The sequence below is a fragment of the Bufo bufo genome, chromosome 5 (genome assembly GCF_905171765.1).
Source record: "Bufo bufo chromosome 5, aBufBuf1.1, whole genome shotgun sequence".
In the NCBI taxonomy this organism is placed as follows: domain Eukaryota; kingdom Metazoa; phylum Chordata; class Amphibia; order Anura; family Bufonidae; genus Bufo; species Bufo bufo.
Window position 1 is genome coordinate 439,812,629 of NC_053393.1, and position 22,955 is coordinate 439,835,583.

The following is a 22,955-nucleotide window of genomic DNA, read 5'->3' on the forward strand; positions in this document are numbered from 1 at the left end:
TTCTGCAATTTGTGGACCGCACATGGCTGCCACTACCATAGAAAATGCCTAATCTTGTCCGCAACTAAAGACAAGAATGGGATGTGCTCTGTCTTTTTTGCGGGGCCACGGAAGTACGGATGCGGACAGCACACGGTGTGCTGTCGGCATCTTTTGCGGCCCAATTAAAATGAATGGGTCCACACCCGTTCCGCAAAGTTGCGGAACGGGTGCAGACTTATTCATACGGTCATGTGAATGGACCCTAAGTTCAAGAATTCACTTACTTTTACTTTCTGCATTGTGGATGTTCTGTTAGGCCCCTTTCAGACTAGTGAGTTCCACACTCCGGACTCGCAGCGAGAGTATGCAGCAGCTCCCGTCCTGACCTCCCAGCACTGCTGCGGTTGCGTAGCATTATATAGATTTATGATGCTATGTAACCCTTCAAGTTCTGGAATGTATTGGATAACACTGACAGCATTATGTCATTGTTAGCCAATACATTCCAGAACTCGAAGGGTTACAGCGCATCATAAATCCGTATAATGCTATGCGACCCCATCGGTGCTGGGAGGTCAGGACGGGTGCTGCTGCATACTCATGCTGCGAGTCCGGAGTGTGGAACTCGCTCGTCTGAAAGGGGCCTTAGGCCTCATGCACACGATCGTTATTTTTTTCCGGTCCGCAAAAACGGGGTCTGTGATCCGTGTCCGTTTTTTCTTCCATGGGTCTTCCTTGATTTTTGGAGGATCCACGGACATGAAGGAAAAAGTCATTTTTGTGTCCGCCTGGCCGTCCGGAGCCAAACGGATCCGTCCTGATTTATAATGCAAGTCAATGGGAAGTCAATTGACACAATATGGTGCAATTGCAAACGGATCCGTCCCCCATTGACTTTCAATGTAAAGTCAGGAGTCCCTATTATACCATCGGATCAGAGTTTTTTCCAATCCAATGGTATATTTTAACTTGAAGCGTCCCCATCACCATGGGAACGCCTCAATGTTAGAATATACCATCGGATTTGAGTTAGAATATACTGTCTGATATGAGTTTTCACGATCTAAAAAAGAGGCGTTCCCATAGTGATGGGGACGCTTCAAGTTAGAATATACTACGAACTGTGTACCTGACTGCTTCCTTGGCAGCACCCGATCTCTTACCGGGGGCTGTGATCCACACAATTAACCTCTCAGGTGCCGTACCTGAGGGGTTAATTGTGCGTATCATAGCTCCCTGTAAGAGATGAGGTGCTGCCAGGCAGGAAGGGGCACACTCCCCTCCCTCCCCAGTTTTAAATTCATTGGTGGCCAGTGTGCCCCCCCTCCCTCCCTCCCCTGTATTATATTCATTGGTGGCCAGTGTGGCCCCCCCTCACTCCCCTGTATTACTGTACATTCATTGGTGGCCAGTGGGCCCCCCCCCTTCCCTCCCCTGTATTACTGTACATTCATTGGTGGCCAGTGGGCCCTCCCTCCCTCCCTGTGTTTTTTTGTTTTTTTTCATGTACAGTATAGTTTTTATAATAATAAAAATCTTTTTTTTTTTTTATTTATCCTTTCCAGGCTTACCATGGGCACCACCAAGCCCTAGAAGTTTTAGTGCAGTCTTTACTTGACCTTGATGTACGGAACAGCACCGGCAGGACTCCTTTGGACCTTGCTGCTTTCAAAGGACATGTTGAATGTGTAGATGTTCTCATCAATCAAGGAGCATCAATATTAGTTAAGGACTATGTTGTCAAAAGGACACCGATTCATTCAGCAGGTAGGACATGCAAGACACAGCACATACTTTTTTGTGTTATTGTTGTCAAATTTTTCAAATGTTTAAAGCTTTGTTCTCATCCGTTTTTGAGGCTTCCGTTTATCCCCTACAGACAACGGTGGCATCTGACGAACCCCATTTAGTAATGGGGTCCATTCAGTTGCACTGAGGTGTCTGTTCTAAGGAGTCTTTGATGCAGAGCCTTAAAGGGATTCTGTCACCAGAGTTAACCCTATTAAACCAAACTAGCATATTCCTACTTTTATCTATGCCCCCGTTACGCCAGAAATCTAACTTTTATAATATGCTAATTAGCCTCTAGGCGCTGCCTGGCCCTGTCAATCAGGACTTGGAGGGAGGCGACAAATGTCGGAGAACAGAGCCTTTAGGAGCAGGAACAACGCCCCCCCCCCCCCCCGCTCCTAGAGGCTAATTAGCATATTACAAAAGTTAGATTTCTGGCGTAACGTGGGCATTGATAAAAGTAGGAATATGCTAGTTTGGTTTAGCTGACATTAGCACATCGCGAATGTTAGCTAGCTTAATTCTGGTGACCGAAACCCTTTAATTGAACTCTTAGGCTACATGCACACGACCGCGCTGTGTTTTGCAGTCCGCAAAACACGGATGCCGCCCATGTTCATTCTGCAATTTGCAAAACAGGACAGGCCGCCCATAATAGAAATGCCTGAAATAGAACATGTATCTTTTTTTTTATTTTTTATTTTTGCAGAGCAACGGATGCGGACAGCACACAGTTTTCACATGTTTCTCGCTTATATCATTGGGGGACACAGACCATGACCATGGGTATAGCTGCTTGCTGCCACTAGGAGGCGACACTAGGCTGAAAACTGTTAGCTCCTCCCCCGCCAGCTATACTCCCTCCGGCCAGGAGAGAGCCTTCAGTTTTTTGCTTAGTGTCGTAGGAGGCAGACCCCCTGGGGCCACCTATTCCCGCCCTCCAACCCGGTCCCTGTCACTTGTGCCAGGGACTGAAGAGGTGGCACCACTGGTCCATATCAGATGGGCGAAGAACACAGATTAAGACAGGTAAGTATGCCTGTCTGTGTTCCCAAGGGGCTGGACTCTCTACATGGGAAGACATGGAGACTGGAATTGGGCATGGTGTACCTGTATCTGTCTGCAGGCACCGCCGGCACGGGGGGAGTTAATGCGGGAGCGGTCTTGTGCGGTGGCTCTTTTCTTCGGCCTCAGCGATTCGCTGCCCCCCTCTTTTCTGGTCCTGGGAGAGATCTCCCATTCATACATTGGCCTTGGCCGGGACCCCTTCTCCTCTGGATTCCGGCAGCGGGGAGGCGGAGCTTCGCGCAGTCTGGCCGTTCTTCTGCATGCGGCTGGAGGGGGTGGAGCCTAATTTTCCCGCCACACTTCCCTTCCTGCCTGCTCCAGCCGGAAGTACATCGGCCGTGCGCACGTTTCCAGCCTGAGAGGAGCGTTTTCTCACCGCAGACCGCCGCATTATGCCCCTAGGGACATGTTCCAGCAAGGGTTAAACTGCTCCACTCTGGTAGGACCAGCGCTGCTCCCCTCCTCTGTACCCTCTCTGGCTCCCTGACACAGGTCATGTCAGACCCAGCGGATCCCGCGCCCCAGGTCCTCGGTAGGGCTACCCATTATGCCTGCACTTCATGCAATGTGAAGTTCCCTAGGGGACAGGCCAACCCCCTCTGTGCCTCATGCCAGGCCACCCAGAGCGTGCCGCCTCAGTCGCAGTTCACTGACGTGCACCCTACTGCTGGAAGTATGGATCCGGAATGGGCCAAATCCCTGTCCCGGGCAGTGACTGACCTATCTAAGATCTCCCAATCCACCCTTTCCTTAATGGGTTGCTTGGTGGAGACGTCGTCACCTGCGCAACCTGCTCTCTTCCAGGGCGAACCATCCAGGAGCAGGCACCCCAGCAAGCGTCCCAGGCAGGAACGCCTCTCCTACTCGGATGCATCGCTTTCTCCTCCTCCCCCCTGTTCGCTGTCCAGGGCGTCCTCGTTGGTTGGGGACCCTTCGTCCGGAGGAGAACTCGCCGAGTTGGATACGGATCTGGATCTCGGCAGTCTGGTCTCGGCAATCAGGGACACCTTTCAACTTCAAGAGGAGGGCCCCTCTTCCAGTCACCAGGGAGTTTCTTTCCTGCGTAACAAGCAAGCTCCCAAGTCGTTCCCGGTACATGACGACTTTTCCATTCTCACCGCTAAAGCTTGGGAACAGCCAGGTTCACGTTTCCTGATCCCCAAGCGGCTGGATCATTTTTATCCGTTTCCCCCCCCCCCCCTTTCCCCCCGGATTGGGTGGGTAAGTGGTCTTCCCCTCCAAAGGTGGACCCACCGGTGGCTCGTCTGGCCAAGAATACCACTATTCCGGTTGCGGACGGCTCCTCTCTGCAGGACCCGGTGGACCGGCGGGTCGAATCACTGGGGAAGTCTGCTTTTTTCTGCCACCGGTTCGGCACTCCGTCCCATTTTCGCTTCAGCGTGGGTGGCTAAGGCGGTTTCTGAATGGGCCCTGCGCTTACATCAGGATTTAGACTGACCTTTCCCGCACAGAACTCCAGTACCTTTTGCGACGCAGCTCTGGACGCGGGCTCCATGGTCGCGCGGTCCTCCACCTTTGCCATCTCCATTCGGCGGGAACTCTGGTTAAAGGCCTGGCAGGCCGGTTCCTCTGCCAAGCGTTCCCTTCTCTCCCTTCCTTTCGCTGGTTCTCGTCTTTTTGGGCCCAAACTTGACTAAATAATTTCTGAGGCCACGGGTGGCAAAAGCACCCATCTTCTGCAGCCCAAACCCAAGCGTTCTTCCCGACCGCGTCCTTCCGCGCCTCGCCAGTCCTTTCGGCGCTTCACGGGCACCCGCCCGGCGGCTCCCTCGACCGCAAGGCAACCCACCCAGGAGCAACGGCGGAAGCCCTCATTCAAGCCACAGCCCGCCTGGCGTTCCAGAGCGCAGCCTCAGCGCTCTTCCTCTGGCTAGCAATCCCCAGCATGAAGGTGCGCCCCCACCTTCCTGGGTGGGGGGTCGGCTCCTTCATTTTCAGAAGGTTTGGCAGGCCCACATCTCAGACGCCTGGGCGCTCGAGGTGGTCACTTCGGGCTACAAGTTGGAGTTCAAATCCATGCCTCCAAACCGTTTTTTTCTGTCCCGTCCCCACAGGGAGCCTTCTTTCAGGCGGTTCAAGATCTGCTGGTCAGGGGAGTAATCTCCCCCGTTCCGGTGAGGGAGCGGTTTTTACTCCAACCTCTTCATTGTGCCCAAGAAGGGAGGGAGTGGTCCGCCTGGTGTTGGACCTCAAGAATGTAAACCGTTACCTTCGATTGCGCCGTTTTCGTATGGAGTCTCTTCGCTCCGTGATAGCTTCCTTGGCGCAAGGGGAATGGCTGACTTCCGTGGATATCCAGAATGCCTACCTGCACGTCCCCATCGCGATCGCCCACCAGCGGTTTTTGCACTCGGACCGCTACCAGTTCGTCGCCCTGCCGTTTGGTCTGGCGACTGCGCCGAGGGTTTTTACCCAGGTGCTCGCTCCGCTTATGGGCCTTCTTCGCTCCAGAGGCATCACCTTGATTCCGTACCTGGACGACATTCTCATCAAAGTGTTGTCGTTCCGGCAGTGCGAGGAGAGTCTGCAGATCACCTTGGACACTCTCCCCTCTTTGGGTGGATAGTGAACCTTCGGAAATCCTCCCTGGTCCCGTCCACTCGGATTCGGTTCCTCTGTATGATTCTGGGCAGCTCGGGTGCGTCTTCCAGCGGACAAGGTGAAGGACCTTCGCAGCGCGGTGCTCCGGTTGCTTCGGCAACGCAGTCTCCATCCGGACTTGTATGCGGGTGTTGGACCTTATGGTGCCATTCGCTCAATTTCACACCCGGTCTTTTCAGTGGGCGATCCTCTCGACCTGGGACAAGTCCCAGGAGTCCTTGGATCGTCTGTTTTCCCTTCCTCAACAGTTCGGTCGGACCTCCATTGGTGGCTCACCCCAACTCACCTGGAGATGAGGAAGTCTTTCCTTCCGATCAGATGGACGGTCATTACGACCGACGCCAGTCTTCAGGGTTGGGAAGGAGTCTTCAGCACTCGGACTGCCCAGGGCGTATGGTCTCCGTCGGAGTCCAGACTATCCATCAATGTCTAGGAGCTTCGTGCGATTTTCCTCTCACTGCGCCATTGGTCTCCCCTCCTGCGGGGCCTTCATGTCAGAGTCTAGTTGGACAATGCCACAGCTGTGGCGTATGTCAACCATCAGGGGGGGGACTCGCAGCTCGACCGTCATGTCAGAAGCGGCAAGGATCCTCAGGTGGGCGGAGACCCATGTTCCTCCCTGCCGGCGGTCCACATTCCCGGCGTTGTCAATTGGACGGCAGATTTCCTGAGCCGGACAATGATAGACCCCCGGGGAATGGTCTCTCCATCCGGATGTATTCGACGCTCTCTAAGTCATCGCTGGGAATGGCTGGACGTGGATCTGATGGCCTCCGGCCTCAATCACAAACTTCCGTGCTATTTCGCCTCGGATTCTCTGCAGGATCAAGTGGGAGGGCGTTCAGGCCCTACTGATCGCTCCGGACTGGCCGCACCGAGCATGGTATTCTGATCTTGTCCTCCTACTAGGGGATGTTCCGTACCCGCTCCCTCTCAGACCCGATCTTCTGTCGCAAGGGCCCGTCTTCCACCCTAGTTTAGATACTCTACGTTTGACGGCGTGGGTCTTGAAACCTTTCTTTTGAAGCAGCGGGGTTTTTCCGATGCAGTGGTTCGGACGCTCATTCGGGCCAGGAAACCTACCTCTTCCAGGATCTATTATAGAACCTGGAAGTCCTTCCTTCGTTTCTGTGAGGTGCGGGACCTATCTCCCAGATCCTTCTCCCTGCCGGTCTTTTTCGCCTTCCTTCTGTCTGGCCTGGAATTGGGCATGGCGCTCAGCTCCTTGAAGGGCCAGGTGTCGGCCCTTTCCATTTTCTTTCAGCGATCCTTGGCGGGACTGGGTCCTGTTAGGACCTTCCTTCAGGGCGTTGCGCACTCCGCTCCGCCTTACCGTCCCCCGCTTCATCCATGGGATCTCAACTTGGTATTGGGGGTCCTGCAGGCTTCTCCTTTCGAACCCTTGCGGGAGGCTTCCCTCCGCCTGCTGTCCTGGAAAGTGGCCTTCCTGGTGGCCATCACATCCATACGAAGGGTTTCAGAGTTGGCAGCTCTGTCATGCCGTGAACCCTTCCTTTTTACCCAAGGTAGTGTCGGCTTTTCACCTCAATGAGGACATTGTCCTGCCGTCCTTTTTTTCCTGGGCCCTCCCATCCGAGAGAGGTGTCGTTACACCGTCTGGATGTCGTTACACTGGATGTCGGCAGCTCAGTTGTGTAAAGCCGCGACCTGGTCTTCCCTCCACACTTTTACAAAGTTTTACAGGGTTCACCCTCTCGCTTCTGCGGACGCCGCTCTGGGCCGCCTGGTCTTGCAGGTCGCAGTGTGAAGACTGTCACGAGGTTCTCTACCTTCTTCACTCTGTTTTGTGTTCCCTCCCCAGGGATTGTTTTTGGACTTCCCATGGTCTGTGTCCCCCAATGATATAAGCAAGAACACGAGATTTTGTGAAACTCGCCTGTAAAATCTGTTTCTGGCTTGATTCATTGGGGGACACAGCACCCACCCCCGTTTGGGTCCGTTGACCGTGGAGTTGGTTGATGTGGTTATTTCCTTCTGTTTCTCCTACTGCTTTTGCACAAACTGAAGGCTCTCTCCTGGCCGGAGGGGGTATAGCTGGCGGGGGAGGAGCTAACAGTTTTCAGCCTAGTGTCGCCTCCTAGTGGCAGCAAGCAGCTATACCCATGGTCATGGTCTGTGTCCCCCAATGAATCAAGCGAGAAACAGATTTTACAGGTGAGTTTCACAAAATCTCGTTTTTGAGGCCCCATTTAAGTGAATGGGTCCGCATCCAAGCCACAAAAAATGCAGCTCGGATGTGCACCCAAACAACGGTCGTGTGAATGAGGCCTTAGTCTGAAAATGCAACATACATAAAGTGAAATGCACCCATTTGAAGTGATATGCACATATACTATATGTAGCTGTTTAGATTGTGAGCACCTTTTTTTTGTTGTTATTGTTTTTTAATTAGCTATAAATGGACATTCAGAGTGTTTGCGGCTCCTCATAGGTAATGCTGACATTCAGACTGCAGTGGATATTCATGATGGAAATGGACAGTAAGTACAAACGTTTCAGCAATGTAAAAATATGTTAAAGGGGTTGTTTCACTTCAGTAAATGGTATTTATCATCAGAGAAAGTTAATACAAGACACTTACTAATATATTGTTATTATCCATATTGCTTTCTTTGCTGGCTGGATTCATTTTTCCATCACATTATACACTGCTCGTTTCCATGGTTACAGACCCCCCTGGACTCCATCAGTGGTGGTCGTGCTTACACACTATAGGCAAAAGTGTCAGCCTCTCTGGTGGCAGGGACCATCCGAGCGCTCATAGGCTGGTGCCTTTTCCTATATTGTGCAAGCACAGCCACCACTGATGGATTGCAGGGTGGTCTGTAACCATGGAAACGAGCAGTGTATAATGTAATGGAAAAATGAATCCAGCCAGCAAAGGAGGCAATATGGATAATAACAATACATTAGTAAGTGCCTTGTATTAACTTTCTCTACATGATAAATGCCACTTTCTGAAGTGAGACAACCCCTTTAAGGCTATGTTCTCTGTGTTGTGAGCATCTGTCAAGCATTCTGTCGAGGTTCCTCTCCCTTTTGATGGCAAGATTAGTTTAACATGCAAGTCAGTTAAATGACTGAAATCAAGGACCATTAGACACCATTATGCTAGTGTGAACCGCGCTTTACCCAGAACAAAAATAAGTAATATTCGAAGTAATGTTTCCAACGTATCAATTATGTACACTACCAACATTCATTCAAATCAGCCCATTTTTCCAACTGGTCACACATCTATTATTTCTATCACAGTCAGGGTCATACTCTATATTCAAGGGTTAATAGAAAATCTGTTAGTTTTTTTTTGAGTGTGGAAGAAGCCTAGAGTAAAAGCTCATGCACACAATTGTGATCGGCCTTGGGAACACGGTCCGTGTGTCTGCCGGATCTCCAGGGCCAACCACTGATCTGACTGTATCATAGTTTTGTATAATGCAGTCAGTTCAGTACAAAAGATCCGCCGTCAGATATGAACTGACTGCATCATAGAACGCATAAGATAGTCAGTTCAGGGGAGCCGCGGTCGACCCGGGAGATCATGGACCGTGTTTCCTCAGCTGGTCGCAGACACGTGCATGAGCCCTTACCCAGAGGAGACGAGCAGCACTTGCAGACTCCTTGCAGCCGTTGACTGGGGTCAGGTTATAATCACAGTGCCCTCCATAATTTTGTTGAATTAATTCTTTTTAACGTTTACTCCAGAAAATCTAGCTCAGGGTTGCCATATTGATATTGTCATTGTCTAGACAAACCCCCTGAAACCAAACACAACTAAAATCGAAAAAGGCTTTGCACTTAGAAAGAAGTCTGCTCTGATAATGCATCTGCTCTTCTTACATAAATAATGTCCACTAGAAGTTAGCAAATTTCCAATATATTTCTGTTGTCCCCACGTAATCACAGGCCTTTCATCTCCGGCTCTCTTCTTCCCACTTCCTCGACCTGTCTGACTGTGTATTCTGCTGGACTCCGCTTCCGTTCTGTTTAAAGTGCATAGCTGGATGTCAGCCATAAGGGGACACCTCTGCTGACTGATGCATTTTCCTGTACAGCGTCTTTATGATTTGTACCTTTGTATTGCTTAGGACTCCATTGATGCTTTCCGTACTGAACGGGCATACAGAATGTGTTTATTCCTTGCTGAACAAAGGAGCCAACGTGGATGCCAAAGATAAGTGGGGAAGGACAGCGCTGCACCGTGGGGTATGCTCTTCCTGTCATAGATTCCTGTTTTCTGGGTGGGTCTCTGCGGCATCGCCCGAACATTGACTAGATGCAGTAATACTACTGCTAGCTGCTGTATTATGCATGTATTGCTCTGTGCTTGCTTCATAATGTGAAATGAGCGTCTCAGATACTTCTGCCATGAGGCATCCTAACAGTCATCTAATTTCTCTGCTTGTAAAAGATGGCCATGGGTTTATCTGGTCTAAGCCCAGTTATATGTCACAATGGCCCCCTGTGTTCATACAGAGACTGCTGCTTGTCCTCTCACAAGCCGATCTCTACCAATGGAACAAGTGACAGCCATCTTTCATGCTCTTTTGACATAATGCATTTTATTCATTGCTGTGATGTCCTCTATTTTGGTTTATCGCAGACTATTGTGTTGTGTGAATGGGTTTCTTATGTTAGTCATTTGTCCGCTCTTGTTTTCCAGGCAGTGACCGGACATGAGGAGTGTGTGGAGGCATTGCTCCAGCATAGTGCTAACTTCTTGTTACGGGACTGCCGAGGTCGCACCCCCATTCATCTAGCGGCGGCATGCGGTCATATAGGTGTTCTGGGGGCTCTCCTGCAGACTGCTGTATCTGTGGATGTTGTTCCAGCTATAGCAGACAATCACGGATACACATCCCTTCACTGGGCCTGCTATAATGGTATGTTATATTCGTTATCCGGTGACTAATGGATTACGGCGAATAACAAATGCAGAGAAGCTTGTGTGCAGGCATGCCTATTAACCCGACATGTCTGTTTTAGTAAATGCTTGTCCCCCCCCCCCCCCCCCCCCCCCCCATTATATAACAATGCTGATTTATATTTTCTTAGAACTCTACAAGGTGCTGTTTCATTGTTATTCATATTGAAAATGTATGAATAAAGCTGACAACTGTAGGATACAATTCTCCCTGTCTAAGGGCTGTGTTCCTGCTGAGTCAGACACTAGCAAGGCTGATGGGACACACAAACTGGTAAAACAGTTCTGAATTAGTAAATTTCTACAAGGAATAACAGGGACGACATTATGAGAAATGCAAGTATTTTCCGAAGTACTTACTTTAGAGTCAACAGTTCCTCTTTACTGAAGTTTTCCGACTTTTTTATACTGATGATCTGTCTTCTGGATAGGTCATCAGTATCTGATTGGTGGGGGTCTGACACCCGAGACCCCCACCAATCAGCGGTTTGAGAAGGCTTACCTTAGGCCAGTGAATGGAGTTGATCTGCGTTACCAAGCATAGCAGCTATTCAATTTTCCGCACTGTGCTTGGTAAACTGTGAGGAGGCTGCGTTGCCAACCGGAGCGCCATGGTCTCCTCAAACAGCTGATTTGGATACTAAGGATAAATCATCAATATAAAAAAGTTTGAAAGTAATTGCTTTGTTGATAGCAGATGTACATTCATGTATTTGTGCACAATCACGATCTCAGGAATCCCCTTAGGGCCTAGATTACTAGCACCTTTTTGAAAATCAGTGGCACACTGCTGCCTACTTTTGTAAGGCTAGTTTGACACTAGTGTTCGGGAGATCTAGCAGGCTGTTCCGCGCAGCCGATCGATTCTCCGCCAGTCCTCACTATAGTTAATGAGGCTGGAAGGCATTCAAGTAGCTTTCAGCAATGCAGGATCCAGAGATCCGGCAGGATGTTCCCCGCGGGAACATCCTGCCGGATCTACCGAACACTAGTGTGAAACTAGCTTTGGTTCATATTCAAAAGTTGTCTCCATGGCTATAGGTCCTAGATTTTCGACAATTGGTACATGAACCTGGTGGGGGCATACCATGTGTCTAGGGATACTAGCCCTGATGTAATGCTGGAGATGTAGCCAGCGTTATTTTGGCACCAGCTTTCCCACAGGTTGGTCACTTTACAACGATTTAATGTCTTGCTGTGATGTGTTTTTGTTGCATTAAAAGGGTTGTCCGGGTGCATTAAAAGGGTTGCCCCGGCAGCATCCCTGAGGCTAGCATCGGAGCATCTCATGCTCCGATGCGCTCTCTTGCCCTGCGCTAGATCGCGCAGGGCACGGGCTCTTTGGTTTATTATAACACACTGCCGGGCAGTGTGTTCGGTGACGTCACCAGCTCTGATGGGCGGGCTTTAGCGCTGCCCTAGATGTTTTACAGCCCCATGGAGAGCCCGGTACGTCACCGGATCTCCAAAAAATGTCTTTGGCCTGCGCGATTTAACACAGGGCAAAGGAGAGCATCGGAGCATGAACTGCTCCGATGCTCAAGTCAGGGGGGCTGTCAGGGTGAAAATGGGGGTATGTCCGGGTTCAGCTCTGAACTCGGACAACCCCTTTTAATGCTTTAAGCCACTCAAACTAACGGTGTCTACATCTGTATGTGCAGCAAATTGTTTGAGTATTTTGAAGTAATTTAATTGAGTAGTGGGTACTTGACTAAAAATACTGAGAAATCCTGGGTTTGGACAGCTACTGATAAGTCGCAGGTTACCACATCTGTACACAGACTGCAGAACAGTCTTGCCATTTGTCCCCGGAGGCAAACGAGCTTATACTAGTTCTAGATTACCTGTTTAAGGGTTAATTATTATTTATTAATAGATGGAAAAACTTGTTATACATTAACTCATTCTGAATATGTCCATTTACAGTATATTAGCTCATATTGCAGCCTATTCAACTTTACATCTGGTTCTGATCTTCCGACAGCTATGGAAATACGTGACTATATTTTTAATCCAGATTTTTTGAATTCATGTTATTTGTCCCAAATTGTCCTTTTTTTTTCTCTTTTCAGGCCATGATGCATGTGTAGAACTGCTGCTGGAACAAGAAGTATTTCAGAAAATGGAAGGAAATTCATTCAGTCCCCTGCATTGTGCAGTGTAAGAGGATCTCCATGTAATAAGGACATTGGTAGTTGGCTGCAAACATCATTCCAGTTTTAACTATTTTTACCTTTTTTTTGTTTTGTTTTTTAGCATAAATGACAATGAAGGTGCTGCAGAAATGTTAATAGACACGTTGGGTACAAGCATTGTGAATGCAGTGGACTCCAAAGGAAGGTGTGTATCAAAAGCATGAAATGTATGGTTTCCATATAGGTTGTCACTATTTTTCAATAATTTTTCCAAAATTGCTGAGGTTTTGCTGTGATTTTTGAGATGTGCAGCAAAAAAACACAACGTGTGAATAAACATTAGGCTGGACTCGCATACTAATTTTTATGCCACAGGGACTGTATGTGGTATTCTAACCTTTTTAAAGGGGTTGTTCGAGGTAATTAGAAATCTCCAACAAGCCCTTAAATGGCACCATTTTCCAGTGCCGCTCTCTGCAGTGCTGGTCCAATTCCTTTGCCACTTTTTGTCTAGATACAACAGCGACAACATGCGAGTCACTGTCCTCAGTGGTCTACTGCTGAGGGCAGTGATTGGCTGCAGAGGTCGCTTGCCATATTCAGAGTGCACATTACTGCACGTCACAGTGGCATGCAGACGTACAGAACGTCACCGCTGACCGTGATTGTCTTTATCCTAACATGTCACTGCTGCTGTTGTGAACAGTCACAGGAGTACCAGACCAGCACCACAGAGTAAGGGGTGAGTGCAACAGTTTTTTTTTTTGTTTGTTTTTTTTTTTGTTTGTTTTTTTTTTAAGCCATTTTAGGGCTTGTCTGATTTTTCTTATTTTATTATGTCAGACAACCACTTTAATGTGATTTATCAATACCAAATAGGCATTGCAATAATGTGAGGGGTTCATATAAATCTTAGTCTTCCGGTAATCCAACTAAAGTATCTGTCTAAATCGAGTAACTCCAATTAACCTAGTAGCATAGAAGTACGACGTTGCAGGAAGCTGGTTAGCGCTCAGTGACATACTGTTATGGCTCAGGAGCTGTGCCCACGCCATCACTTATGGATGTCCACAGTACTATACAGCTGTCACCCTGCTCTCACTGCCGAGATCGGATATCACTCTGATCCTAGCAGTTTCACCCCTCACTAGCAACCGCTAAAACGAAGTGGTGAGACAGGAGGCTCATGTAAGCCAGGGACCTTCTTAACATACCTCACATTACACTGTCAGGATGTAATAGAATGGCAGTAAAAATCTCTATACACTGGAAGGCCCCATTCAGACGACCATATTTTTGGTCCACATCCGAGACACATTGTTTGTGGATTGGATGTGGGCACGTTCATTTCAATGGGGGCGCAAAAAATGCAGACCGCACGCCATGTGCTGTTCATATCCATACAGTTGTGTTCAAAATAATAGCAGTCAGACATCACTAACCATGTACACTGCTCAAAAAAATAAAGGGAACACACAAATAACACATCCTAGATCTGAATTAATTAAATATTCTTCTGAAATACTTTGTTCTTTACATAGTTGAATGTGCTGACAACAAAATCACACAAAAAAAAAATATGGAAATCAAATTTTTTGACCCATGGAGGTCTGGATTTGGAGTCACCCTCAAAATTAAAGTGGAAAAATACACTACAGGCTGATCCAACTTTGATGTAATGTCCTTAAAACAAGTCAAAATGAGGCTCAGTAGTGTGTGTGGCCTCCACGTGCCTGTATGACCTCCCTACAACGCCTGTGCATGCTCCTGATGAGGTGGCGGGCTGTCTCCTGAGGGATCTCCTCCCAGACCTGGACTAAAGCATCTGCCAACTCCTGGACAGTCTGTGGTGCAACGTGACGTTGGTGGATAGAGCGAGACATGATGTCCCAGATGTGCTCAATTGGATTCAGGTCTGGGGAACGGGTGGGCCAGTCCATAGCATCAATGCCTTAGTCTTGCAGGAACTGCTGACACACTCCAGCCACATGAGGTCTAGCATTGTCTTGCATTAGGAGGAACCCAGGGCCAACCGCACCAGCATATGGTCTCACAAGGGGTCTGAGGATCTCATCTCGGTACCTAATGGCAGTCAGGCTACCTCTGGCGAGCACATGGAGGGCTGTGCGGCCCTCCAAAGAAATGCCACCCCACACCATTACTGACCCAATGCCAAACCGGTCATGCTGGAGGATGTTGCAGGCAGCAGAACGTTCTCTACGGCGTCTCCAGACTCTGTCACGTCTGTCACATGTGCTCAGTGTGAACCTGCTTTCATCTGTGAAGAGCACAGGGCGCCAGTGGCGAATTTGCCAATCTTGGTGTTTTCTGGCAAATGCCAAACGTCCTGCACGGTGTTGGACTGTAAGCATAATCCCCACCTGTGGACGTCGGGCCCTCATATCACCCTTATGGAGTCTGTTTCTGACCGTTTGAGCAGACACATGCACATTTGTGGCCTGCTGGAGGTCTTTTTGCAGGGCTCTGGCAGTGCTCCTCCTGTTCCTCCTTGCACAAAGGCGGAGGTAGCGGTCCTGCTGCTGGGTTGTTGCCCTCCTACGGCCTCCTCCACGTCTCCTGATGCCTGTCTCCTGGTAGCGCCTCCATGCTCTGGACACTACGTTGACAGACACAGCAAACCTTCTTGCCACAGCTCGCATTGATGTGCCATCCTAGATAAGCTGCACTACCTGAGACACTTGTGTGGGTTGTAGACTCCGTCTCATGCTACCACTAGGGTGAATGCACCGGCAGCATTCAAAAGTGACCAAAACATCAGCCAGGAAGCATAGGAACTGAGAAGTGGTCAGGTCACCACCTGCAGAACCACTCCTTTATTGGGGGTGTCTTGCTAATTGCCTATAATTTCCACCTGTTGTCTATCCTATTTGCACAACAGCATGTGAAATTGTCACTCAGTGTTGCTTCCTAAGTGGACAGTTTGATTTCACAGAAGTGTGATTGACTTGGAGTTACATTGTGTTATTTTTTTGAGCAGTGTATTTGTACATGGCAAATAATTCACTAGCAGGTGTAGTAGAGTAATAGAAATCCAACAGTCATGACATGTATGCTGCTGATTCTGTGTAATTGAATCACTAATTGAAAGGGGCATGTTCAATAGCAGTGTGGAGTTCAATTAGTGAGGTCAAAACAAGTGGCAATTATTGCCCTTATTTGAGGAAGAAAGGCAGCAAATGTTGTACATGCATTTCTCTCTGAAATTCTGAGTAAAATGGTTCGTTCCAGACATTGTTCAGAAGAACAGCGTACCTTAAAGGGGTTGTCCGAGTTATGAAAAAAAATATGTATAGCACTGAAACTCTGATAGGCAGCAATATATGACTAAGCTAAGCAAGTTTTATGCAAAAAAATATATATATTTCCTCATTTACCTGGTTCTTTTCTGGCCCTTTGTTTACATGCAATAACAACAACCTCGGCCCCTCCCCCTGCACTGCTAAGGGAGTGAATACAAGAGCTGCCCTGAGTGACATGTCTGCCTGCTGGGAGACTCTGCAGCATGTTGTATGTGTAGGACTACAAGTCCCAGCTGTATAATGACATTGCTAAGGGAGTGGATACAAGAGCTGCCCTGAGTGCTGGGAGAATCAACAGCAAATTGTAAGTGTAGAACTACAAGTCCCAGCTGTATAATGACACTGCTAATACACACAGGATCTTCCCCCTACCTTCTTGTGCAATGCTCTCTAGTCTGTCAGCTCCTGTACCCAGAATTGTCACTGCCTGCAGCTACCCAGTCTGTGCAGCTGAAGGGGTTAAGAATCCTAGGAGAGAGCAGACAGCCGGCAGTGAAGGGGGGCGTGGCCAGCACAGTGAAGTCTCGTTTACAGGCTTGTGCAACAAACTTTATCAGAGCAGGGAGAGAAGCTGACATCACAGGTCATGTGACCCTCAGTCAAATCTGATAAACCAGGCACTGCAGATAAAGTGAGTTAATTGTAAAGTTGTTATATTTGCCTAGTTAGGAACATAGAAAGAACAAAAAAAATAACTCGGACATGTGCTGAAGAGGTTACAATTTGCCAAAGAGCACATTGACTGGCCTAAAGAGAAATGGCGCAACATTTTGTGGACTGATGAAAGTAAGATTGTTCTTTTCCATTACGCCCCATGACAGCACCTGTGAGAGATCCTCCTCCTTCCGGACAGGAAACAGGAACTTCCCAGATCTTTAAATTGGTCCCATGCCTTCCACCTTCAGTTCTTTCCTGTTTCCTGTCCAGGGACAGGAGGATTTCTTTCCAGGTCTATTTTGTGGCTGCAGGACCTCTAGGGTTAAGACGAAACCTAGTGGAGGTACCTGTCGGCGTAAGTCTCCACTAGGAGCCGCTGAGAAGTCCGGCGTCTGCATTTTTCTTCCCTTCTTCGGAGCCATGGGGGGATGCCTGGGCTGCCTCGTGTCCCTGCCTGCCGGCGAAGTCGCGGCATGAGGGGGGAGCTGCGTCTTCCCTCTCATTGAGGCTGGCTGTGCTGGACGCGCGCGTCGCGCCGGAAGTGACGCGTGCGTTCCACCGGCCGGAAGGGGAGGAGCTAAAACATGGCGGGCGCTGCGCGGCCCATTTGAAAAAGGGAACGCCGGCCAGCCAGCGTCGAGGGAGTAGCAGCAGGATCGACTGGCACAAGCGGCACCTACAGCCCTCGATTGCCCCCCTTTACACAGCACGATAATGCAGGAAGAAGGGGATGTACAACAGCGCACCGACAGACAGGAGCAGCTTTTGGAACCCAGCATGGTACTCCTGGGGGTAAGAGGGGTTAACCCCCACCATCTCCCTTTGGGGAGTTATTATTTTGGCCAGGTTAAACTGATGGGATGTTTTATTAAATGCAGGCTAAAGAGGCCCCAAGGAAAGCTTCCCACAAAAGAGCTAAGGAGTGTGGAATCTGCAAGAGGAAGTTGGATTCATCTTACTCCAAGACATGTTGTCAGCCATGTCTGGATAAGTTAGTGGCAGAGGAGTCGCCATCTTTATTACAGAGTATCCAGAATTTAGTAAAAAATGAAGTCCGTTCGTCCGTAGAGGAGCTTAGAAAATCCCTGCCTAGCTCATCCAGGCATAAGAAGGCCCAGGCGGTAGCGGAGGATACTACGGACTCCGAGTCTGAGGAGGGCGCTATTGTAGACTCAGATTCCTCTTCCGAGGATTTGACAGGGAAGCCGTTGTTTAGAGCTGAAGATACGGACCTATTATTGAAGGCGGTTAGATCCACGATGGAGCTGGGGGAGGAAAAGGAGTCCAGGTCTAGACCAGAGCTGATGTTTGAGAGCCTTAAGCCCAAAAGGTCTAGAGTTTTCCCCATTCAGGACTGTATAAAGGACCTGATTAAACGTGAATGGGAGAAGCCCGATAAAAAATTCTTTATCCCTAGAGCGGTCAAGAGAAAGTACCCCTTTGATGATCAGGAGGTCTCAGCTTGGCAGGAGGTACCAAGGGTAGACGCTCCTGTAGCTAAAATAAATAAAAAGTCAGCCCTTCCGTTTGAGGATCTAGGGTCCCTTAAGGATCCCATGGACAAAAGGGCTGACGCATACTTAAGGAAGAATTGGGAAGCTTCCACCTCTGCCTTTAAGCCAAATATAGCAACTACCTCGGTGGCTAGGTCATTAAAGCTCTGGTTGGAGGAATTAGAGTCTCATATAGAGAATAAGACTCCTAGGGATCAGCTGCTTGAGGCAATACCAACTATGTCCAGGGCAGTGGACTTTATTTCTGATGCCTCTGCTGATGCATTGAGGCTTTCCGCTAGGGCGGCTGCCCTATCCAATTCAGCCAGAAGGTCCTTATGGTTGAAAGGGTGGAGGGGCGACGTAGCTTCAAAATCTAAGCTTTGCGCCTTGCCAAGGAGATTTTTTTATTTGGATCAGCCTTAGATGACATTTTAGATAAGGCATCCGATAAAAAGAAAGGATTTCCAGCACCGTCCTTTCCTAAACAGGGGAAGCCATTTCGGAATAATGAAAGAAGGAAGGCTTTTGGGGATCCAAAGAAAAGGAGGGAGTGGAGATCTGATAAATCAAAAAGTGTCCTGTTTAAACCCAGACCTCAAACATCAGGTTCCACTCAACAATGACGCCAGACCCCAGGTGGGCGGTCGTCTTTCTTTATTTTTTCCAGCCTGGCGAAATATTACCGCAAGCGCCTGGGTAAAGGATATTATAAAGGAAGGCTATCGCCTAGACTTCAAGAGACTACCACCCAGGACATTCAAAGTTACTTCTTTAAATCAAAATTCTCCAAAACAGGTGGCACTTTCGGAGGAAATAAACAACCTCCTGGGAAAGGCAGTCCTTGTCCCAGTCCCCATGGACGAACAAGGAGAGGGTTTCTATTCAACCCTATTTCTGGTCCCCAAGCCCAACGGTACGTTCAGACTGATTATAAATTTAAAAGGTCTCAACCAGTATCTGTCCTACCAGAAGTTCAGGATGGAGTCCATCTCCTCCACGGTCCTCCATCTGTTTCCCAACTGCGTGATGGCCTCAATAGACATAAAGGACGCCTACTACCACGTGCCCATCCATCCCTCGTCCCAAAAATACCTGAGGGTGGCAGTGAAGATGGGGGAATCAATCGTCCATTTACAGTTCAGAGCACTTCCTTTTGGGGTATCACAGGCGCCGAGGCTCTTCACAAAGCTGATGGCGGAGGTAATGGCGGAAGTAAGGAGGTCGGACATCATTATAGTCTCATACCTGGACGACCTTCTCCTGGTAGGGCAGTCCCCAGAGCAGTTGAAATCTCACATACAAAAGGTCCTGGGGATCCTCATGAGCCTGGGCTGGTTAATAAATTGGGACAAATCATCCCTGATTCCAACATCCAGATGCGTTTTCCTCGGCATCCTGTTAGACTCTCAGACTCAGAAATCTTATCTTCCAGCAGACAAAAAGGAGGGGATTCAGCAGAAGATCAGGTCTTTCAGCAAGGTCAAGGAAGTCCCCTTAAGAAAAGCTATGTCTATTCTGGGTCTGATGACGGCTTGTATTCCGGCTGTGAGGTGGGCCCAATTCAGGTCCAGAATACTGCAACGGCTCATTCTATCCAAATGGGATGGGAGGTCGCTATCCCTGGATCACAAGATTGTGGTCCCGGGTTCAGTAACCCGGTCCCTAGCTTGGTGGCTAAAGGCTTCGAACCTCGGTCAGGGGGTAGAGTGGGTGAGACACGATCCCTTGATAATTACCACCGACGCAAGCCCTTGGGGATGGGGGGCCCATTCAGTTTTGGGGTTTTTCCAAGGTCCTTGGTCAAGAGACCAGAGTGCTCAGTCCCAAAATGCCAGGGAATTAAGAGCAGTCCTGTGCGCACTAGAGAAAAGTCTCCCTTTTTTGTCCCAAAAGCATGTCAGGATCCTATCAGACAACGCCTCGGTGGTGGCTTATATAAACAAACAAGGGGGGACAAGATCCTATCGACTAATGGAGCTGGCATCCAGGATTTTCTTGTTGATACAGAGGAAAGTTCTGTCCCTCTCAGCGGTGCACCTGAAAGGCTCAGAGAATCACCAGGCGGACTTTCTCAGCAGACACAGATTCAGTCAGGCGAATTGGTGTCTGAATCAGGAAGTGTTTCACCAAATACAGGCCCTATGGGGATCCCCTACGATAGATCTATTCGCCTCAGTGGAAAACAAAAAGTTATTTTCTCTCAGCAGGGAGGATCAGTCGATAGGCACAGATGCGCTCTCACAGTCGTGGGGGAAGGGGCCCATTCTACCAGGGCAGTAGCCTCTTCCTGGGCAGAAAAAGGGTGTGCTACTATAGAACAGATCTGTAGGGCTGCAACGTGGAGTTCTCCCTCTACGTTTTACAAGCACTACAGGTTGGACCTTTCATCTGTGCAGGATATGTCTTTTGGGAGAAAGGTGCTGCAGGCTGTAGTCCCTCCCTAATAATTATCTAGTCTCTCACAGGTGCTGTCATGGGGCGTAATGGAAATACTTCAATTACTCTTACCGGTAATATGTTTTCCATGAGCCCATGACAGCACCTACATAATTCCCTCCCTTATTTAAAAAAAAAAATATATATATATATATATATAATAATAATAAGACTTTTATTTATAAAGAATGATGATGGGAAAAAAGAAAAAAAAAAAAAAAGAGAGAAGGAGAAATTTACTCTTTAGTATAGTGCCAAAGAAGAGATATGCCTGGCATATATTTGGCGCAGAGTTTTTTCTATTATGTTTTCTCGCCTATGTTGTTAGTTTTTACTATATATAGGTGCGTTGCTGGTCCCAGGAATCTTGTCAAATACTGAAGGTGGAAGGCATGGGACCAATTTAAAGATCTGGGAAGTTCCTGTTTCCTGTCCGGAAGGAGGAGGATCTCTCACAGGTGCTGTCATGGGCTCATGGAAAACATATTACCGGTAAGAGTAATTGAAGTATTTTTGGGTCTAGTGGCTGGGGACAGTTTGTCATACGAACCCCGAACACTGAATGGTGAATGGTGGCGAAAGCATCATGATATGGGGATGTTTCTCATACTACGGTGTTGGGCCTATTTATCGCATACCAGGGATCATGGCTCAGTTTGAATACATCAGAATACTTGAAGAGGTCATGCTGCCTTATGCTGAAGAGGAAATGCCCTTGAAATGGGTGTTCCAACAAGACAACGACCCCAAACACACCAGTAAACGTGCAACATCTTGGTTCCAGACCAACAAGATTGACGTTATGGAGTGGCCAGCCCAATCCCCGGATCTTAATCCAATAGAAAACTTGTGGGGTGACATCAAAAATGCAGTTTGAGGCAAAACCAAAAAATAGAGAAGAACTATGGAATGTACTGGGCTGGAATACCTGTTCACAGGTGCCAGAAGTTGGTTGACTCCATGCAACACAGATGTACAGCAGTTCTCAGAAACAGTGGTTATACTACTAAATATTAGTTAAGTGATTCAAAGGAAAGCAAAATCTTCAAACATTTTTCAGTTTATATGGTGATGTTTGAGTTTGTAAAGAAGAATACAAACTGCTATTTTTTTGAACAGTCTAATATTCACTTTTCTTCAATGTTTTTAGAGGAACAACACAAATTTGATATATTTTTCTTCATGTTTTGATTTGGAATAGAATGTGTAGTGTTCCGAATGCATTTGTGTGTATGGAAATAAAAGCGATTAGAAGGATTTTGAGCTTTATTCACTTTTTTTTTTTTTTTTTTAAGAATATTTTTATTTTTCCCTTTCATCATATAAAAAATTCAGAAACAAGACATAACAACAAACAATAATACAACAGGACGTACACGAAGATATTTCCTGTATATACACATACAATTGTTACTCGCTTATCCTTGGACATCAGGGATGTATCCCTGTCCTGTTTCTTTTCTCATGTCATAAATATGCAAAAAAGCCAATATAAAATCCCCCCCCCCCCATGGTTGTCTTGATGGTTACCGCAAATAGAAAAAACAAAACCAAAAAAGAAGAGGTTGATTTCATGATCTCATATCAGGGGTTTTTTCCTTTTTCCTCTATTTATTTATGGGTAACGGCATATTCGTATCTACGTACCCTCCCACATAGATTCTTCCATTCTACGATATTTGGTGGTGTGTCCGCCCCCCACTCTCTAGCCACTACGACCCGCGCCAGCATTAATCCTTTGGCCCATTTCATTTCTATTTCTCTATCGAGGCCTATTTTCCTGATATATCCAAGCACCGCTATAGAAATCTCCAGTGGAGCGGAACACCCAGTCGATCTGGTCAGCTCCCGAAAAACCTGACTCCAATAAACCTGCATTAGGGGGCAGTACCAGATCAAGTGGGTGAAATCCGCGTTATCCATCCTGCACTTCCAGCATCTAGCGTCCCTTGTTTTATACATCCTACTCAGCACCCGTGGGGTGATGTAGGTACGATGGACAATAAAGAACTGTATCAATCGAAAATTACTCGATACTGTACTTCTTTTTATACTTTTATAGATACATCTCCAATCTAGAGAGTTAGGTTCCACTTCTAGTGCCCATTTTTGTTCACTGTTAAACTTTATCACTCCCCCTAAACCCCTTTTAATTTTTTTATATATCTGTGATATTGATATTTTGGTCCCCTTATTGAGACAACAAAATTCTACAAATTCTGATTGTTTAGTGATTAAATACTCTTTATTCTCAGTGGTGTCGAATGTGTGTTTTAACCGAAAATATCTAAAACGTGTGAGGGTGTCTAGTTTTATGCTAAGCCCTAGTTCTTCTAGTGTCCTGAGCTTTCCTTTTATCTCAATCTGTGAAATAAACTTAATACCATTTTTTTCCCAAAATACATAATCATCTAACTTCTGAAACTCGCCTAAATTTATATTCCCCCATAGAGGGGTAATCTTTAATGAATAATTTATCCCCAGTAATTTTTTAACATTCACC

The 22,955-nt window shown here is 47.7% G+C and overlaps 1 protein-coding gene across 8 annotated transcripts in view; it reads left to right on the top strand.

The window, feature by feature from the left end:
- Window positions 1-22,955, top strand: part of ANKRD28 (ankyrin repeat domain 28) — a 170,843-nt gene that overhangs the window by 127,714 nt on the left and 20,174 nt on the right. For 6 of the 8 annotated variants that reach the window (XM_040433552.1, XM_040433547.1, XM_040433548.1 and 3 more), the window contains 6 exons: window positions 1,548-1,749; window positions 7,877-7,964; window positions 9,573-9,690; window positions 10,148-10,367; window positions 12,481-12,568; window positions 12,665-12,748. In XM_040433552.1, the coding sequence (XP_040289486.1) occupies window positions 1,548-1,749; window positions 7,877-7,964; window positions 9,573-9,690; window positions 10,148-10,367; window positions 12,481-12,568; window positions 12,665-12,748 (800 nt within the window). Of the gene's footprint in view, window positions 1-1,547; window positions 1,750-7,876; window positions 7,965-9,572; window positions 9,691-10,147; window positions 10,368-10,539; window positions 11,638-12,480; window positions 12,569-12,664; window positions 12,749-22,955 lie in introns of those variants that run through there. The other 2 variants (XM_040433549.1, XM_040433554.1) reach the window with 2 other exon arrangements.